The following is a 17,465-nucleotide window of genomic DNA, read 5'->3' as shown; positions in this document are numbered from 1 at the left end:
GTCATATTTTGTTAATTAAAATACAAACTAACTCTATATTTATTATTTATTGAACACATTTCTAGTCCGCACAAACGCAGGATCACTTACAGTACAGCGATCAAAGCAGATTGCAAAAAGTTAACAAGCTTATATTCTCATGAGACACCTTCTATCGAAAATATCGAACAACAATAATTCGAACTAGGTGCTTAATTGACCCCTTTTTCAAACATAGACCCTGTTCGATCGAAAATCCATCTCTAGCTCAAGCTTCAGCTATCGATAGACCTCGGTGTAACCGATAGTTCTAGCCATCTATCGCCTGTTGGTCGTCGGTGAATTTATTGCAAAAAGAAACTAAGCTAGCATTTTAGATGCCGCATTAGGCGTACTCCGGGCTGTGCCAGTACTCTGACCACATATTAAGCAGCCGGAAAAGCCATACAAGCGATGAACAGGACGTGAGAGCAGCTGATTTGTGAACCGGCCCTCCATATTCCACGTACTTGTTGTATCTGCTCGGCATTGCACTTCGAGACCCGACAGAATATACATATGTTTTCCGGCCAAAAGCAGCGCATTGAATCACTGTGACGACTGCACAAGTAGCAGCTCCATTAGCTTACGCAAGCAATTCGGGGGTGGAGGTGGTTTCGATGATCGGTCACTGAGACCGCTGTCCAGAAGATTGGTCGTTCAGACAGGCAGAAGAGCCACCCAGCAAACATGCTGCACGTCCTGTTTTCCGTTTTCCTGATGGCCACGGCCTCGACGGCCGGGGACTCCCTTCAGCGTAGCCGGCGAGCCGCCATCGACGTGGATAACGCGAAAGACATGCACAGCATTATTGACCTCGCCGAGTGCCAGAATCTCAAGAAGCTCTGCACGCACCACAAGTCCACCGACAATCTGTCTATGCTGGAGTGCGCCCTGACCTTCAGCTCCAGCCAGTTGGAGGAACTCCCGGAGAGCTGCCAGAACGCGCTGTGGCTGCAACAGCGTCAGTTGCAGTTGCCCGCCTGGTTAGAGACTACCTTCCTGCCCGCCTATTGTCCCGCCGAGCGATCCAAGCTGGAAAGCTGCCTGAACGCAGTGCACCTGTGGAGCTGCCTGGAGCAGCAGCGATTAAAGCTACCCCAGAACAACGCCTGCCATCAGCACCTTCGAAGGGCCTACGAGTCTTTGGGGCAGGACTACAGCGCCGTGGATGAGTTCTACACCGCCTGTGGAACGCTCGTGGAGGAGAACAAGTGCGGCCGACTGAATATCGACCACCTGCCATCCGTGCTGTCACAGCTTGGCACGGTACAATGCCTGCAGGAGAGTGTCGCCAAGACCGGCATCGAACAAGTTTGCCAGGCAGCCATCAATTCCATTGAGCTTCAGCGCGGTATGCTGGAGCTCTTTCGCGTCTGCCAGGAGGATTTCTCGTCCTTGTGCTCGCAGGTGAGTGGGATTCAAAAGGCAACCATGTGTTTTTGAGCTAGTCTTATAAATTAAATATGCTTTGAGATTGAAAGTAAAGACATGCCTCGAGGGTCATTAGTTGAAAGGCAATGAGAATCTTTTTTGATTTGTCTAACTTAAAGTACTGCAGATAAGATTAGCGTGAATGAGTAACAAAATTATTTAAATTACGCTGTATCAAGTATATATATATATCTACAGGGAAAATTATGTGATCACGTAATAGTTTTAATAAATTATTCGTTTTATTCAATTATTTATTTCATATCAGTTTATGAACACATCTTTAGCACAATAAAGAATAAAAACTAAACGAAAAATTATATTGTTACAGGAAAAGCCCGGCACTGCTGCCGGGTTCAAGTGCCTCGTGCGGCACAAGATCCACCCCTCGATGTCGTCCCAGTGCTCTGCGCAAATAACTTTGAGGGACCAGCAAATGGGCCGCGACTACCGCGTGTCACACGGTCTGGCTAAGGCGTGTAAGGATGACATCAAATTGTATCATTGCCGGCGAGGCGTCTCTGAAGACAAACACGTGCGGTTGGCTCAAATCCTGCTCTGCCTGGAGTCGGTGTCCAAGAACGGGACCAAGCTGGCGCCCGCTTGTCTCACTGAACTAACAGATCACCGGCGCATGCTGATGACCGACTACCAGCTGTCACCTGAGCTGCTGAACGACTGTGCTGATGACATACCTAAGTTCTGTCCAGACGAGCACAAGGCGCAGCTAGTGAATGGCATGACAAGTACAGGTGGAGAGATCATCCACTGCCTGCTGGAGCACGTCAAGGCAAGGCGTCAGCAGAGACGGGTAACGGCACAATGCCAGCGGGGATTGGAGACCCTGATTAAGGCCAGCGATGCTGGCGAGGACTGGCGAGTCGATCCGGTACTTAGACGCGCGTGCAAACCCGTGGTGGATGTGGCCTGCAAGGATGTGCAGGGAGGAGACGCACGAGTCATGGGCTGTCTGATGGAGCACATTGGCACCCCAGTTATGCTACCCGATTGTGAGCAGGCACTTCTTATTATTGAGTATTTCGTAGCTAGAGACTTCAAGTTGGATCCCCAGTTGTATAAACACTGCCGCGACGACGCAGTAAAGTATTGCCGTGCAAAAAGACAATGGGATGATGCGCAGAACATTCAAATGGATCCAGAAAGGGGACCCATGATCCTTCCCTGCCTACATCGTATGGCCTTCAGCGAGGACGAGCACCAGACTTTGAGAAAGGACTGTTTTAAAGAAGTCAAACGAGTGATGAGACAACGCGCTATATCCATGGACTTGATTCCTGAGGTCGAGGATTATTGCCTAAACGATCTTTCTGCGTTCTGCTCGGACTGCACTGAGAAGGGAAGTGAAATGGAGTGTCTGCAAAAGAACATGGACCAACTGCAGCCTGAGTGCAAGACAGTGGTGGTCAAGTATACGGAGGAGGAGGCAGCTCACGTCGAGCTCAACCCCGTAATAATGAACGTCTGCGGAGAGGCCATGCAGCAGCACTGCTCGGCGATCCTCAAAAGCGGAAAGGACAACGGTAAAAAATGGAGATTTAAATTGTTTAAAAATATAAAATTTTTGGCACTCAAATATGTAATCGATTTTCAGGCGACATGATGGACTGTCTTATAGCGCACAAAAACGACGCTGATCTGCGCAAGGATCTGCGTTGTCGGGCTGCCATCGAGCACTTCCAGATCATCTCGCTTAAGAGCTTCCACTTTACTACAAAGTTTAAAGAGGCGTGCCGTCCGTATGTCCAGCGCTTCTGCTCCTCGAGTGCCACCAAAAACGAAGTGGTAGCTTGCCTCAGTGAGGTTATGCGCAACGACACCATCAACGCGCAGCGTCACCAGATCCCCAAGGAGTGCCGCCACCAGGTAAAGGCCCAACTCTACCAGCAGCGCGAGAGCATTCAACTGGACCCCAAGCTAGCCAACGCCTGTAAGCGCGAACTGGAGCAATTTTGCGAGGAGGAAAAGGGGCCCGGTCAGGTGAATGAAAAAGCAAGTTGTCTAACTCATCCTTAACCACTAATACGCTTAAACAAAAAATATGGTATATGTTGATTTAGTTACTTAGCGGAAGAAATATGTGGCTATGCAAATAGCCAAATAGCATTCTTTCCTAAGATAACTTTACGCATTATGACTTTCGCTTTAGGCATTTGACACTCACATCACAAACAAATATGTAATCAGTATCACTTACCAAATTCTATGTTTACTACTTTTGCAGGCTCTGGAGTGCCTTATAAGAAAGACTCATACTTTAGGGAAGCCGTGTCATCATGCGATCTTCATGGTAAAGAAATCAGAGTTGGGCGACAGTGGCACTGACTATACGCTTCTCACCACGTGCAAGGAAATGATCTACAAGTTCTGTCCTAGCACTGATTCGTCAAAACTACTGGACTGCCTCAAGACGTACAAGGATGACACGCAGTTTGACCAGCGGTGTCACCTTGTAGTGGTTAATCGCATGATCGAACAGAATACGGATTTCCGATTCAATCCCTCACTGCAAAGCGCCTGCGGAAAGAACATTGATCGGTATTGCTCCAACATCGTGGCCAGCGCTATGCCTAATGAGGAACTAAACGGAAAGGTGAGTGGAATGCCCAAGTTTTGGAACTAAAAGTGGTTGAGGACTAATTTTACTACACAATAAGGGGTTTTCATGGTTTTGCTTTTCATGGTTTACTAAGCTAAAGAGTATTCGCCTTCATTTACAATTTAAAACAAGATAGAATGCCATAGTCGAGCTCCCCGACTATCAGATACCCGTTACTCAGCTAGTAGAAGTGCAAACGAGAAATTTTAAAATTTTCTGGAATATCGGTAGAAGTTGGGAAAAAAATAATAAAATGAAAAAAAGTTAACATTTTTTCAGAAGTGTGTGCGTGACAGTTTTGAGCGGTTTGTTGGCGTGGCATTTGGAAACAAACTTGCGCTGCATGCTTAATCTTAACATTCTAGTTTTTTTAGTTTTAGAGATCGAGGCGTTCATACGGACAGACGGTCATGGGCAGATCGACTCGGCTATTGATCCTGATCAATAATATATATACTTTATATGGTCGGAAACCTTTCAGTCTGCCTGTTACATACTTTTCTAGTATACCCTTTCGCTCTACGAGTAACAGGTATAATGAATTTGTTATTGAAACAATTATTTACACTTCTATCTCGACCATCGCGAATGGTCCCTATTAAAACTCCATGTCTTCTCGCTGTAGTCTTCCATTGTCAGGATCGTCAATTGCGGCCGTTAAAGTATCCAATAAATCTTCACCCTTAGTTACCTCCAAATTAAGTCTGTTATACGGCCCACTTGCGCTGCTCAGCGGCCTTAGATTACTGGGAACACCTTCGATGGCAAATGATGTCCACACATCGACCATTTTTTGTGACATCTGAGTGTCCTCTCCCTCCAGGGGATGGGTGGCGAAAAGGTAGATGTTGTCGTTGGAATGATGTACTCCTCCATTGAAGGGATAGTGCGAGTTGCCGAACTCATATCCAAATCGAGTGTATTGTCCCTCATACTCAAAACTGTAGACATAAACTGGCATGGCCAGTTGTTGGGTGTAAATTTTGGTAGCCAGAGTTATCACTGGGGACTTCATGAAGATGTCTGTAGTAAGCTGAAAAAAAACAAATTTAAACCATCTGTTTCTGCTGTGCTTTGCTCGAACTCACATCGAAGTATGAGGGAACTGCTGCATTGTGATCATGACTGTTAAGCATATGAGGGTTAAAGAGCAACCGACTCAATAGGTTATCCGTGAGTCCCGATGTGTCATTAACTAGATCAAAGATACCCTGTGAAAACTGACGGACACTTAATGAACTTATATTAGACACCTTTACAGCCAGCGAATCATAATAGCCTAGAATATTTATCAATTTTAAAAAAGGCATTCATTGAAGATCCCAATAATAGGTTTACTCACTTGCTAGCACAAAAGAACCATCATGTTGAGTAAATCCTGTCAAAATCGGAATCTGTCTGCGAAAGCTTTTTACCAGCTCACTGGGCTGTTCCGGGAGGATGCCGTGTAAGTCTCCAACAATCGGCGAAAAAGATTCTGAGGTCGTCGCCCTTAGAATGTCTATAACTTTCGCTTTTTGCAAGCACTTCACGAGCTGATCGTGTTGCTCGCAGCTAGAACATCCCAGCTGAACACAGATACGTCGAGATTGCGCCTCCGGATCCTTGTTGATTGCCCAGCTGGCGAAGATCGAACCTGACTGCACGATTGCTCTCCTGAACATGTTGTCGCCAGTTTTGGGACTCAGCAGTAAGGAACTGGCTATTCCAGCGCCAGCACTCTGCCCAAAAATTGTCACCTTCTGAGGGTCACCGCCAAAGCTACTTATGTGCATGTGCACCCAGTCGATAGCCATAAGGATATCCGCTATGGGCGCATTGCCGGGCAGCTCTTCCGTGTATGTCGATAGCCACCCGAGGGCTCCCACACGGTACTGAGGTACAACTAGGACAACATCCTTCTCGAGGAGGTAGTTCGGTGGGTGATCCTCGGAGGAGCCATTGTAGAAGCCGCCGCCGTAGATGTAAAGCATTACAGGCTGGCTAGCAGATAGCTAAAAAGAATATCTTTCATTAGACTCGTTTAGCATATTAATTATGATTAATGTCCGTTTCACAATCGCATAAGTTTAAAGCTCTAATCTCAATCCTTTTTAAACCAATATGCTCTTTGTGCATCTGAATTTGGCTCATCATTATTAGTAAGACTAATTTGGACTCACATTTTTAGTGTATACTGACAGATTGAGACAATCTTCGAGTTCCGCATCGGACTTCTGGCTATCTAGATTTGTTATCACGGGACAGCGTTGTCCAAAGTTCAGTGCGTTGAAGGTGCCTGTCCATGGTGAGCGCGCCACAGGTGGCTATTCGCGAAATAAAGAAAAGAAAGCATTTGTATTTCGTCATACACTAGCTTATCAGTAATTGTGAATATAATTAGCACTACAGAATTATTAGAAAGACTTCGAAACTGGTATACCCTCACCACAGTAACATTTCTAAGTTATCCTAAATTGATCTTTATAATAGTCTATATAATCTATACTGTCATAGAACCACACGATTCACCACACGTTCTAAAGAGGTAAGGGTATATAAACTTCGACCTCACATTGGATGCATTGTTTGTTTTTATTTTAAAACCAGTCCTTGACTTTTGGTAGTGTTTTGATTTGACTGCACTTAAAATTATATAGCTCAAACATTCATTTGGAAACTTATGTAAAAGTTACAGCCACGTTAATTTTCATTGAGAATAACATTCTTCCCCGGAAGCAAACATTAGTTCGAGTAAGATTGAACAACCTGTGAATCTTCAACTAATGGAATAATTTGGTTTGGGCTTGAAAGAAAATTACCCCGAAGTTTTACATTAGTTGTAACTTTCAGCACTGAAATGTTTACACAAATTAGTTAGTTTACCCGAAAACGCAGCTCCTCCACTGGTGGTTCGGCAAAGGGGATGCCACGAAACTGCATAAAAGCCTGATCCGTCCAGGCTGTGTAAGCATGATTCCCAATAACCGCCCCCTGACCATTGGATAGTTCCACTGTCACCGTAGCTGTTTCGGATGCCTCGGCACCCTGGCCGCCGGTGAGGAATATCACAAGAAAGGCTGTTAGCCCAGCGGTTAGAACCCCGCACAGCGTCAGCATCACGTATACGCCGCGTCTACGCATCAGACCTTACTGATTCGACTTCGAACGAGGACTGAATCGAGAATGAAACGCTGATGGCTAACAAATTGCCGGCTTATATGAAAGGCAGTGACGGGCACAACGTGAGATTTTAGTTGTTTTCTTTTTATTTTTGGAATCTCTAATCACATGTGCTCCCTTATCTCTGTTGCCGTATAGTATTCCCTGCCAATAAAACAAACCTTTCAATTGAGTATAATTTAACAAGTCAAAACATTTTGATACCCTTTACTCCTAGAGTAAAAAGGTATACTAGATTCGTTGAACAGTATACAACGGGTAGTTAAACCTTGGATCTGGCGATCTGGTCTTTCCGTTGGTATAAACGCTGTAACCTCGGGAACTATAAAAACTAAAATGTTTAGATTAAGTAGATTAATTAGATTAAGCAGGTTCTAGTGACGCCTACGCTGTGCAAATTTGTTTCAATTTGTTTAAACGCCCATAAACCGCAAAAAGAGCTGTCAGGCCCAAAATAATTTTGAAACTTCTTCCTGCACCCGCACTAGCTGAATAACGGGTATCTGATAGTCGAGGAACTCTACAATAGCGTTCTCCCTCGTTCTAAAGTACTTTTAAAACAGTGTATTGTCACCCCTTATCTAAGCCCCACCACTTTTTAGCATAATAAGCTTCATAGATTTTTAGTTAATATATTAATTTAGTAGACGACTCTTGAACCTTGATTTTTTTTCAATTAATACTTTATTTTGTTTCAATGTCTTGTAGGTTATTCGCTGTCTAAAAGACAAGTTCCGTCAATCTGCGCTTGACGAACCTTGTGCGCAGGAGATGATCAAGATCCTGCAGGAGCAGGCTCTGAACTACAAGTTGAATCCCCTGCTGCAGGTATTCTGCAAGTCGGAGATCCAGGAACTGTGCAAGGCAAATGTGGATTCCGACGAGCACGGCCAGCTGGCGGAGTGCTTAAAGACGGCATTCCTGCAAAAGCAGATTATAAACCGGGAGTGCCAGATGGAGGTGGCCACTTTGATCGCCGAAGCCAAGGCAGACATTCACGTTGATCCCATTCTCGAAACGGCATGTACGGTCGATCTACTGAGATACTGTTCCAAAGTTGCAGCTGGCAATGGACGCAGTGAGTTTAAATAATATATATTATATATAAGTGAGTTGGGGTGCTGATCGATTGTTCCCAATGCTAGTTGTTATTATGAGCAGACAGAAAAATAGCAAAAACGAAATTTGTTAAAAATGGTATTACCTCATAAATGCAAATTTATTTATTTATATAGCGGCTTTAATTTGTTTTTTTTTTTTTATTAGATATTATTGTAATTTAATCCCTTAGTCAAATATGAAAATAATATTTAATGTTTATTATCTCTCTCCTTTAGAACTTAATTGCCTCAGAACGCTGCTAAAGGATACGCCAAACTCGTTAGAAGTGGACTGCCGAGAAAAGCTGCAGCGACGCATCGAGATGTTTAGAAACGCAGACGACACGTTGGCGGCGCCGCCCGAAGATGTGCAGCAGCTGGTGCAACAGGTCGTCGCCTCGCCGGCACGGAAATTCTTTCTTGTGATACTAATGAGCGCCACGGGCCTGGTCTTCCTTACCGGCATCTTCCTGGGACGTGCCACCAAACGCGCAATGGGCTTGAAGAATAAATAATTCAAATATTAGACTGTAGTGTCGCTGTGTAGGCGGAGTGTGCATGTTTGTGAGCTTGTTGTTTTCCATTTCGGCTGACCCATGACCCCATTCCGATTCGTATAAGTATATTTTCACTCCACCCTGCCTGCCTTTCGATATTAGTGTGAGCAATTTGTGGCTTAGTCGTTTGTAAGACCAAAAAAAACCGAAAAAGGAGAACACAATAAAAATATTCTAGTTCCATTCTTAGGGCTCTTTGCGTTATAGCTTTTTGTAATTTCATTTGTATATTAAAATGTATTTTTGTAAACAAAAAACCTCTTCTTTTTATTTATTTCCACATTACGGCATCAACAGGTGTTTTTGGACCAGAATCAGCAAGCATTGAGTACAACTTTTAAGTAAAACTAAGAAAATGCAAACAAATGGACAATAGCGGCTTATCCATTTAATCAATTACCTAGAAGGAAACTAAAAGTTTAAAACTGATATTAATGTTATAATTTCCGCAGAAAGCTCAATTCCCTTCCTCTTTGTGCTTATAAAAATTCAAATGTGTTGATAGTCTAGGGTTTACTTTAATTTTCCCCCAAATACTACAAGACACGTCAAGGTAGATGTTGTCGTTGGAATGATGTACTCCTCCATTGAAGGGATAGTGCGAGTTGCCGAACTCATATCCAAATCGAGTGTATTGTCCCTCATACTCAAAACTGTAGACATAAACTGGCATGGCCAGTTGTTGGGTGTAAATTTTGGTAGCCAGAGTTATCACTGGGGACTTCATGAAGATGTCTGTAGTAAGCTGAAAAAAAACAAATTTAAACCATCTGTTTCTGCTGTGCTTTGCTCGAACTCACATCGAAGTATGAGGGAACTGCTGCATTGTGATCATGACTGTTAAGCATATGAGGGTTAAAGAGCAACCGACTCAATAGGTTATCCGTGAGTCCCGATGTGTCATTAACTAGATCAAAGATACCCTGTGAAAACTGACGGACACTTAATGAACTTATATTAGACACCTTTACAGCCAGCGAATCATAATAGCCTAGAATATTTATCAATTTTAAAAAAGGCATTCATTGAAGATCCCAATAATAGGTTTACTCACTTGCTAGCACAAAAGAACCATCATGTTGAGTAAATCCTGTCAAAATCGGAATCTGTCTGCGAAAGCTTTTTACCAGCTCACTGGGCTGTTCCGGGAGGATGCCGTGTAAGTCTCCAACAATCGGCGAAAAAGATTCTGAGGTCGTCGCCCTTAGAATGTCTATAACTTTCGCTTTTTGCAAGCACTTCACGAGCTGATCGTGTTGCTCGCAGCTAGAACATCCCAGCTGAACACAGATACGTCGAGATTGCGCCTCCGGATCCTTGTTGATTGCCCAGCTGGCGAAGATCGAACCTGACTGCACGATTGCTCTCCTGAACATGTTGTCGCCAGTTTTGGGACTCAGCAGTAAGGAACTGGCTATTCCAGCGCCAGCACTCTGCCCAAAAATTGTCACCTTCTGAGGGTCACCGCCAAAGCTACTTATGTGCATGTGCACCCAGTCGATAGCCATAAGGATATCCGCTATGGGCGCATTGCCGGGCAGCTCTTCCGTGTATGTCGATAGCCACCCGAGGGCTCCCACACGGTACTGAGGTACAACTAGGACAACATCCTTCTCGAGGAGGTAGTTCGGTGGGTGATCCTCGGAGGAGCCATTGTAGAAGCCGCCGCCGTAGATGTAAAGCATTACAGGCTGGCTAGCAGATAGCTAAAAAGAATATCTTTCATTAGACTCGTTTAGCATATTAATTATGATTAATGTCCGTTTCACAATCGCATAAGTTTAAAGCTCTAATCTCAATCCTTTTTAAACCAATATGCTCTTTGTGCATCTGAATTTGGCTCATCATTATTAGTAAGACTAATTTGGACTCACATTTTTAGTGTATACTGACAGATTGAGACAATCTTCGAGTTCCGCATCGGACTTCTGGCTATCTAGATTTGTTATCACGGGACAGCGTTGTCCAAAGTTCAGTGCGTTGAAGGTGCCTGTCCATGGTGAGCGCGCCACAGGTGGCTATTCGCGAAATAAAGAAAAGAAAGCATTTGTATTTCGTCATACACTAGCTTATCAGTAATTGTGAATATAATTAGCACTACAGAATTATTAGAAAGACTTCGAAACTGGTATACCCTCACCACAGTAACATTTCTAAGTTATCCTAAATTGATCTTTATAATAGTCTATATAATCTATACTGTCATAGAACCACACGATTCACCACACGTTCTAAAGAGGTAAGGGTATATAAACTTCGACCTCACATTGGATGCATTGTTTGTTTTTATTTTAAAACCAGTCCTTGACTTTTGGTAGTGTTTTGATTTGACTGCACTTAAAATTATATAGCTCAAACATTCATTTGGAAACTTATGTAAAAGTTACAGCCACGTTAATTTTCATTGAGAATAACATTCTTCCCCGGAAGCAAACATTAGTTCGAGTAAGATTGAACAACCTGTGAATCTTCAACTAATGGAATAATTTGGTTTGGGCTTGAAAGAAAATTACCCCGAAGTTTTACATTAGTTGTAACTTTCAGCACTGAAATGTTTACACAAATTAGTTAGTTTACCCGAAAACGCAGCTCCTCCACTGGTGGTTCGGCAAAGGGGATGCCACGAAACTGCATAAAAGCCTGATCCGTCCAGGCTGTGTAAGCATGATTCCCAATAACCGCCCCCTGACCATTGGATAGTTCCACTGTCACCGTAGCTGTTTCGGATGCCTCGGCACCCTGGCCGCCGGTGAGGAATATCACAAGAAAGGCTGTTAGCCCAGCGGTTAGAACCCCGCACAGCGTCAGCATCACGTATACGCCGCGTCTACGCATCAGACCTTACTGATTCGACTTCGAACGAGGACTGAATCGAGAATGAAACGCTGATGGCTAACAAATTGCCGGCTTATATGAAAGGCAGTGACGGGCACAACGTGAGATTTTAGTTGTTTTCTTTTTATTTTTGGAATCTCTAATCACATGTGCTCCCTTATCTCTGTTGCCGTATAGTATTCCCTGCCAATAAAACAAACCTTTCAATTGAGTATAATTTAACAAGTCAAAACATTTTGATACCCTTTACTCCTAGAGTAAAAAGGTATACTAGATTCGTTGAACAGTATACAACGGGTAGTTAAACCTTGGATCTGGCGATCTGGTCTTTCCGTTGGTATAAACGCTGTAACCTCGGGAACTATAAAAACTAAAATGTTTAGATTAAGTAGATTAATTAGATTAAGCAGGTTCTAGTGACGCCTACGCTGTGCAAATTTGTTTCAATTTGTTTAAACGCCCATAAACCGCAAAAAGAGCTGTCAGGCCCAAAATAATTTTGAAACTTCTTCCTGCACCCGCACTAGCTGAATAACGGGTATCTGATAGTCGAGGAACTCTACAATAGCGTTCTCCCTCGTTCTAAAGTACTTTTAAAACAGTGTATTGTCACCCCTTATCTAAGCCCCACCACTTTTTAGCATAATAAGCTTCATAGATTTTTAGTTAATATATTAATTTAGTAGACGACTCTTGAACCTTGATTTTTTTTCAATTAATACTTTATTTTGTTTCAATGTCTTGTAGGTTATTCGCTGTCTAAAAGACAAGTTCCGTCAATCTGCGCTTGACGAACCTTGTGCGCAGGAGATGATCAAGATCCTGCAGGAGCAGGCTCTGAACTACAAGTTGAATCCCCTGCTGCAGGTATTCTGCAAGTCGGAGATCCAGGAACTGTGCAAGGCAAATGTGGATTCCGACGAGCACGGCCAGCTGGCGGAGTGCTTAAAGACGGCATTCCTGCAAAAGCAGATTATAAACCGGGAGTGCCAGATGGAGGTGGCCACTTTGATCGCCGAAGCCAAGGCAGACATTCACGTTGATCCCATTCTCGAAACGGCATGTACGGTCGATCTACTGAGATACTGTTCCAAAGTTGCAGCTGGCAATGGACGCAGTGAGTTTAAATAATATATATTATATATAAGTGAGTTGGGGTGCTGATCGATTGTTCCCAATGCTAGTTGTTATTATGAGCAGACAGAAAAATAGCAAAAACGAAATTTGTTAAAAATGGTATTACCTCATAAATGCAAATTTATTTATTTATATAGCGGCTTTAATTTGTTTTTTTTTTTTTATTAGATATTATTGTAATTTAATCCCTTAGTCAAATATGAAAATAATATTTAATGTTTATTATCTCTCTCCTTTAGAACTTAATTGCCTCAGAACGCTGCTAAAGGATACGCCAAACTCGTTAGAAGTGGACTGCCGAGAAAAGCTGCAGCGACGCATCGAGATGTTTAGAAACGCAGACGACACGTTGGCGGCGCCGCCCGAAGATGTGCAGCAGCTGGTGCAACAGGTCGTCGCCTCGCCGGCACGGAAATTCTTTCTTGTGATACTAATGAGCGCCACGGGCCTGGTCTTCCTTACCGGCATCTTCCTGGGACGTGCCACCAAACGCGCAATGGGCTTGAAGAATAAATAATTCAAATATTAGACTGTAGTGTCGCTGTGTAGGCGGAGTGTGCATGTTTGTGAGCTTGTTGTTTTCCATTTCGGCTGACCCATGACCCCATTCCGATTCGTATAAGTATATTTTCACTCCACCCTGCCTGCCTTTCGATATTAGTGTGAGCAATTTGTGGCTTAGTCGTTTGTAAGACCAAAAAAAACCGAAAAAGGAGAACACAATAAAAATATTCTAGTTCCATTCTTAGGGCTCTTTGCGTTATAGCTTTTTGTAATTTCATTTGTATATTAAAATGTATTTTTGTAAACAAAAAACCTCTTCTTTTTATTTATTTCCACATTACGGCATCAACAGGTGTTTTTGGACCAGAATCAGCAAGCATTGAGTACAACTTTTAAGTAAAACTAAGAAAATGCAAACAAATGGACAATAGCGGCTTATCCATTTAATCAATTACCTAGAAGGAAACTAAAAGTTTAAAACTGATATTAATGTTATAATTTCCGCAGAAAGCTCAATTCCCTTCCTCTTTGTGCTTATAAAAATTCAAATGTGTTGATAGTCTAGGGTTTACTTTAATTTTCCCCCAAATACTACAAGACACGTCATTGTTATAATTGATATAACAATTACTTATAATATTATCCTGTTATGTCCTTAATATTTTTAGATGATTCATGTAATGGTTATACATTACCGTTAAAAATTCAACAAACTCCTGCAGTTCTACAGGTGGTTTAGTATATGTTTGGTATATTTGGATAATAAGCTGCCTATTTCTGGTATATTCAACCCGATGGTATGTTGGAAAAGCTCAACGGCGGTCACACTGCTCACAAGTCATTTGGAACAAGAAGATTTTTTTGCGTTAGAAAAGGTTCAAAATAGGCACAAAGTGTCTGAAAATAACATAACTGATCGGGAATAGCATACATTTAACCAAGTGCCTCAAAAATTTGTGTTTTAAAAACACAAGAATGGTGATAGCAGACGTCCAATAAGAATTTTCAAAGAGCCAAGTAAGCAAGACCACTTTATTCACCTCACAGACACCCACACAGATGCAGCCGAAACAGGTTCTATTAAAATAGCTAACGTAGCAACTACAGCAGAGTTCAAAATAGTAGCACCTTTGTAGGGAACAGCTTTGGTGTTATATATTGTGTAAATTTCAATGAATGCGATAGTAAATAACCAACTCATACCATCTCTTTAAAATTCTGTTTTTCGCTTGTAATACAATACAATACAAATTGGTTTCAGGTATTTGTACAGCCGACGACTATTTTTTAGCCGCCTGCTGTGGCGACAATGGACGGCGTTAAGGTTGAGGCGTTCATCAAAAGCGAAGGTGAGTCCAGTCACCCGAGCTATTGCACCTTGGAGGCCATTCTAATGCGACTGTTGCCATTGCCCTCTGACCTTGCAGAAAACCGAGCGATGCCCTTAATAGGAGGAGGCAGTGCCTCTGGCGGCACTGCGCTGCCAGGTGGCGGCGTGGGAATGGGACCTGGAGCATCCGCCACGCTGAGCGTGGAGCTGTGTCTGGTGTGCGGGGACCGCGCCTCCGGGCGGCACTATGGAGCCATAAGCTGCGAGGGTTGCAAGGGATTCTTCAAGCGCTCGATCCGGAAGCAGCTGGGCTACCAGTGTCGCGGGGCCATGAACTGCGAGGTCATCAAGCACCACAGGAATCGGTGCCAGTTCTGTCGACTACAGAAGTGCCTGGCCAGCGGCATGCGAAGTGATTGTAATTTTCGTTTAAGTCGTCGTCTCAAGCTATAACCAATCTCTGGCCTGGTCAGAGTCTACGTGCTCCAGCAGGCTTTATCAGAATTGCATTGTTTAAGTCAGGGGATGTCATATAGCATTTAAATCTGCCAAGTAATGGAACGATAAGAACTGAGTTTCTCAGAGCGTCATTAAGAACATATTTGATAAATCGAATTAGTCTTTTATATCTGCCCAGTTTCTCAAACACAATCTATGCTAAGTGCATTTTACGCCAAGTAAACACGTGAATCTAACATGTGAATTCGCTTCTGTAACGTGAATACCCACTTTAATAACTTGCACATCTTAAAACTGCAGCAGCGGGAGCACAAAAAATTCCCAGCCTGCACACACAGTAACCAATTCACCCACTTACTCACCTTCACCTCGCCTGGAAAATCATCAAACCGCATCCACATCTCACTTCGTGCTCTAATTAATTGTCTTCCGTTTTCTTCAACTCTGGTTCACAGCTGTGCAGCACGAGAGGAAACCGATTGTGGACAGAAAAGAGGGGATCATCGCCACTGCCGGAGGTTCATCCACTTCTGGCGGGGGTGGGAGCTCGTCCACTTACCTTTCCGGCAAGTCCGGCTATCAGCAGGGACGTGGCAAGGGGCACAGTGTGAAGGCAGAATCCGCGGCCACGCCTCCAGTACACAGCACGCCGGCAACGCCATTCAATTTGAATGAGAATATATTCCCAATGGGGCTGAATTTCGCAGAATTAACGCAGACATTGAGTAAGTGGAACTTTGATTTACATACTTGCACGTGAAAAAGGTGACTTCTGCAGATTGGTCATGTACATATAACTGCAATGATTGAACATAATTTAACTTCTTTCAAACGAATTTATAATCTCTTACTTTACAGTGTTCGCTACCCAACAGCAGCAGCAACAACAACAGCAGCAGCAACAAAGTGGCAGCTTTTCTCCAGATATTCCGAAGGCAGATCCCGAGGATGACGAGGACGACTCCATGGACAACAGCAGCACACTGTGCCTGCAGTTGCTCGCTAACAGTGCCAGCAACAACAACTCGCAACACCTTAACTTTAATGCCGGGGAAGCACCCACCGCTCTGCCGACCACCTCGACAATGGGCCTTATACAGAGTTCGCTGGACATGCGGGTCATTCACAAGGGGCTGCAGATCCTGCAGCCCATCCAAAATCAATTGGAGCGAAGTGGCAATCTGAGTGTGAAGCCCGAGTGCGATTCTGAGGCGGAGGACAGTGGCACCGAGGATGCCGTAGATGCGGAGCTGGAGCACATGGATATAGACTTTGAGTGCGGTGGCAACCGAAGCGGCGGAAGCGATTTTGTAATCAATGAGACGGTCTTTGAACAGGATCTTCTTACCGATACGCAGTGTGCCTTTCATGTTCAACCGCCCACTTTGGTCCACTCCTATTTAAATATCCATTATGTGTGTGAAACGGGCTCGCGAATCATCTTTCTCACCATCCATACCCTTCGAAAGGTTCCAGTTTTCGAACAATTGGAAGCCCATACCCAGGTAAAACTGTTGAGAGGAGTCTGGCCAGCTTTGATGGCTATAGCCTTGGCTCAGTGTCAGGGGCAGCTATCGGTGCCCACCATTATCGGGCAGTTTATTCAAAGCACTCGCCAGCTAGCGGATATCGATAAGATCGAACCGCTGAAGATCTCCAAGATGGCCAATCTCACCAGAACCTTACACGACTTTGTCCAGGAGCTCCAGTCACTGGAGGTCACTGATATGGAGTTTGGCTTGTTGCGTCTGATCTTGCTGTTTAATCCCACGCTCTTGCAGCAGCGCAAGGAGCGGTCGTTGCGAGGCTACGTCCGCAGAGTCCAACTCTACGCTCTGTCGAGTCTGAGAAGGCAGGGAGGCATCGGGTGCGGAGAAGAGCGTTTTAATGTTCTGGTGGCTCGACTTCTTCCGCTGAGCAGCCTGGACGCAGAGGCCATGGAGGAGCTGTTTTTCGCCAACTTGGTGGGACAAATGCAGATGGATGCTCTTATTCCGTTTATACTGATGACCAGCAATACCAGTGGACTATAGGCAGAAATGGAGAGAACAGGGGGCAAGCAGATTAGCTAGACCGCCCAAAAGCAAGACTGAAGATGGACCAAGTGCGGGCAATACACGTAGTAATTAGGCAAATCCCATTAAAAATATATTTAATATATACAATATCTACATTAAGAGACAATATTCTAACATAAAACCTTGGGTTTATTGTTGTTCACAGATTAAATGGAATCGATTTCCCAATAAAAGCGAATATGTTTTTGACCAGAGTTTAAAAGTTATCGTTAGATCATTAAAACGTGTATAAGT

At 43.8% G+C, this 17,465-nt stretch overlaps 5 protein-coding genes across 7 annotated transcripts; 3 read left to right on the top strand and 2 right to left on the bottom strand.

Annotated features, from left to right (window-relative positions):
* The first annotated feature begins 223 nt into the window (after positions 1 to 223).
* Positions 224 to 9,105, top strand: LOC6543819 (Golgi apparatus protein 1). Of its 2 annotated transcripts, none has more exons than XM_001973598.3 (6): positions 224 to 1,428; positions 1,784 to 2,993; positions 3,065 to 3,450; positions 3,695 to 4,063; positions 7,940 to 8,309; positions 8,569 to 9,105. In XM_001973598.3, exons 1-6 carry the CDS (start codon positions 709 to 711, stop codon positions 8,844 to 8,846), a joined length of 3,333 nt encoding a protein of 1,110 aa, XP_001973634.1. In that variant the 5' UTR covers positions 224 to 708; the 3' UTR covers positions 8,847 to 9,105. The 2 variants fall into 2 exon arrangements, with proteins under 2 accessions (XP_001973634.1, XP_026832906.1); XM_026977105.1 differs by having other exon boundaries at positions 3,065 to 3,462.
* On the bottom strand, positions 4,584 to 7,221 carry LOC6543820 (glutactin). The gene is made up of 5 exons (XM_001973599.3): positions 6,935 to 7,221; positions 6,232 to 6,375; positions 5,412 to 6,063; positions 5,158 to 5,348; positions 4,584 to 5,102 (listed from the first exon to the last, which is right to left on the bottom strand). The coding sequence occupies exons 1-5, from the start codon at positions 7,190 to 7,192 to the stop codon at positions 4,668 to 4,670; spliced, it is 1,680 nt and encodes a 559-aa protein (XP_001973635.2). The 5' UTR covers positions 7,193 to 7,221; the 3' UTR covers positions 4,584 to 4,667.
* Positions 9,075 to 11,752, bottom strand: LOC6556204 (glutactin). Its single transcript, XM_026977106.1, has 5 exons — positions 11,466 to 11,752; positions 10,763 to 10,906; positions 9,943 to 10,594; positions 9,689 to 9,879; positions 9,075 to 9,633 (listed from the first exon to the last, which is right to left on the bottom strand). Exons 1-5 carry the CDS (start codon positions 11,721 to 11,723, stop codon positions 9,346 to 9,348), a joined length of 1,533 nt encoding a protein of 510 aa, XP_026832907.1. The 5' UTR covers positions 11,724 to 11,752; the 3' UTR covers positions 9,075 to 9,345.
* A 722-nt stretch (positions 11,753 to 12,474) lies between these two features.
* On the top strand, positions 12,475 to 13,650 carry LOC113563903 (Golgi apparatus protein 1-like). The gene is made up of 2 exons (XM_026977103.1): positions 12,475 to 12,840; positions 13,100 to 13,650. Exons 1-2 carry the CDS (start codon positions 12,534 to 12,536, stop codon positions 13,375 to 13,377), a joined length of 585 nt encoding a protein of 194 aa, XP_026832904.1. The 5' UTR covers positions 12,475 to 12,533; the 3' UTR covers positions 13,378 to 13,650.
* A 499-nt stretch (positions 13,651 to 14,149) lies between these two features.
* Positions 14,150 to 17,426, top strand: LOC6543818 (nuclear hormone receptor HR78). Of its 2 annotated transcripts, none has more exons than XM_001973597.3 (5): positions 14,150 to 14,381; positions 14,626 to 14,713; positions 14,792 to 15,106; positions 15,609 to 15,878; positions 16,012 to 17,426. In XM_001973597.3, exons 2-5 carry the CDS (start codon positions 14,674 to 14,676, stop codon positions 17,184 to 17,186), a joined length of 1,800 nt encoding a protein of 599 aa, XP_001973633.1. In that variant the 5' UTR covers positions 14,150 to 14,381; positions 14,626 to 14,673; the 3' UTR covers positions 17,187 to 17,426. The 2 variants fall into 2 exon arrangements, with proteins under 2 accessions (XP_001973633.1, XP_015012939.1); XM_015157453.2 differs by having other exon boundaries at positions 14,792 to 15,112.
* Positions 17,427 to 17,465: the final 39 nt, after the last annotated feature.

This window comes from Drosophila erecta, unplaced genomic scaffold (assembly GCF_003286155.1).
Source record: "Drosophila erecta strain 14021-0224.00,06,07 unplaced genomic scaffold, DereRS2 tig00000021-arrow-pilon, whole genome shotgun sequence".
NCBI classification, from domain to species: Eukaryota; Metazoa; Arthropoda; class Insecta; order Diptera; family Drosophilidae; genus Drosophila; species Drosophila erecta.
Note: the sequence above shows the minus strand (reverse complement) of the source record. Positions and strands in the feature narration are given on the sequence as shown.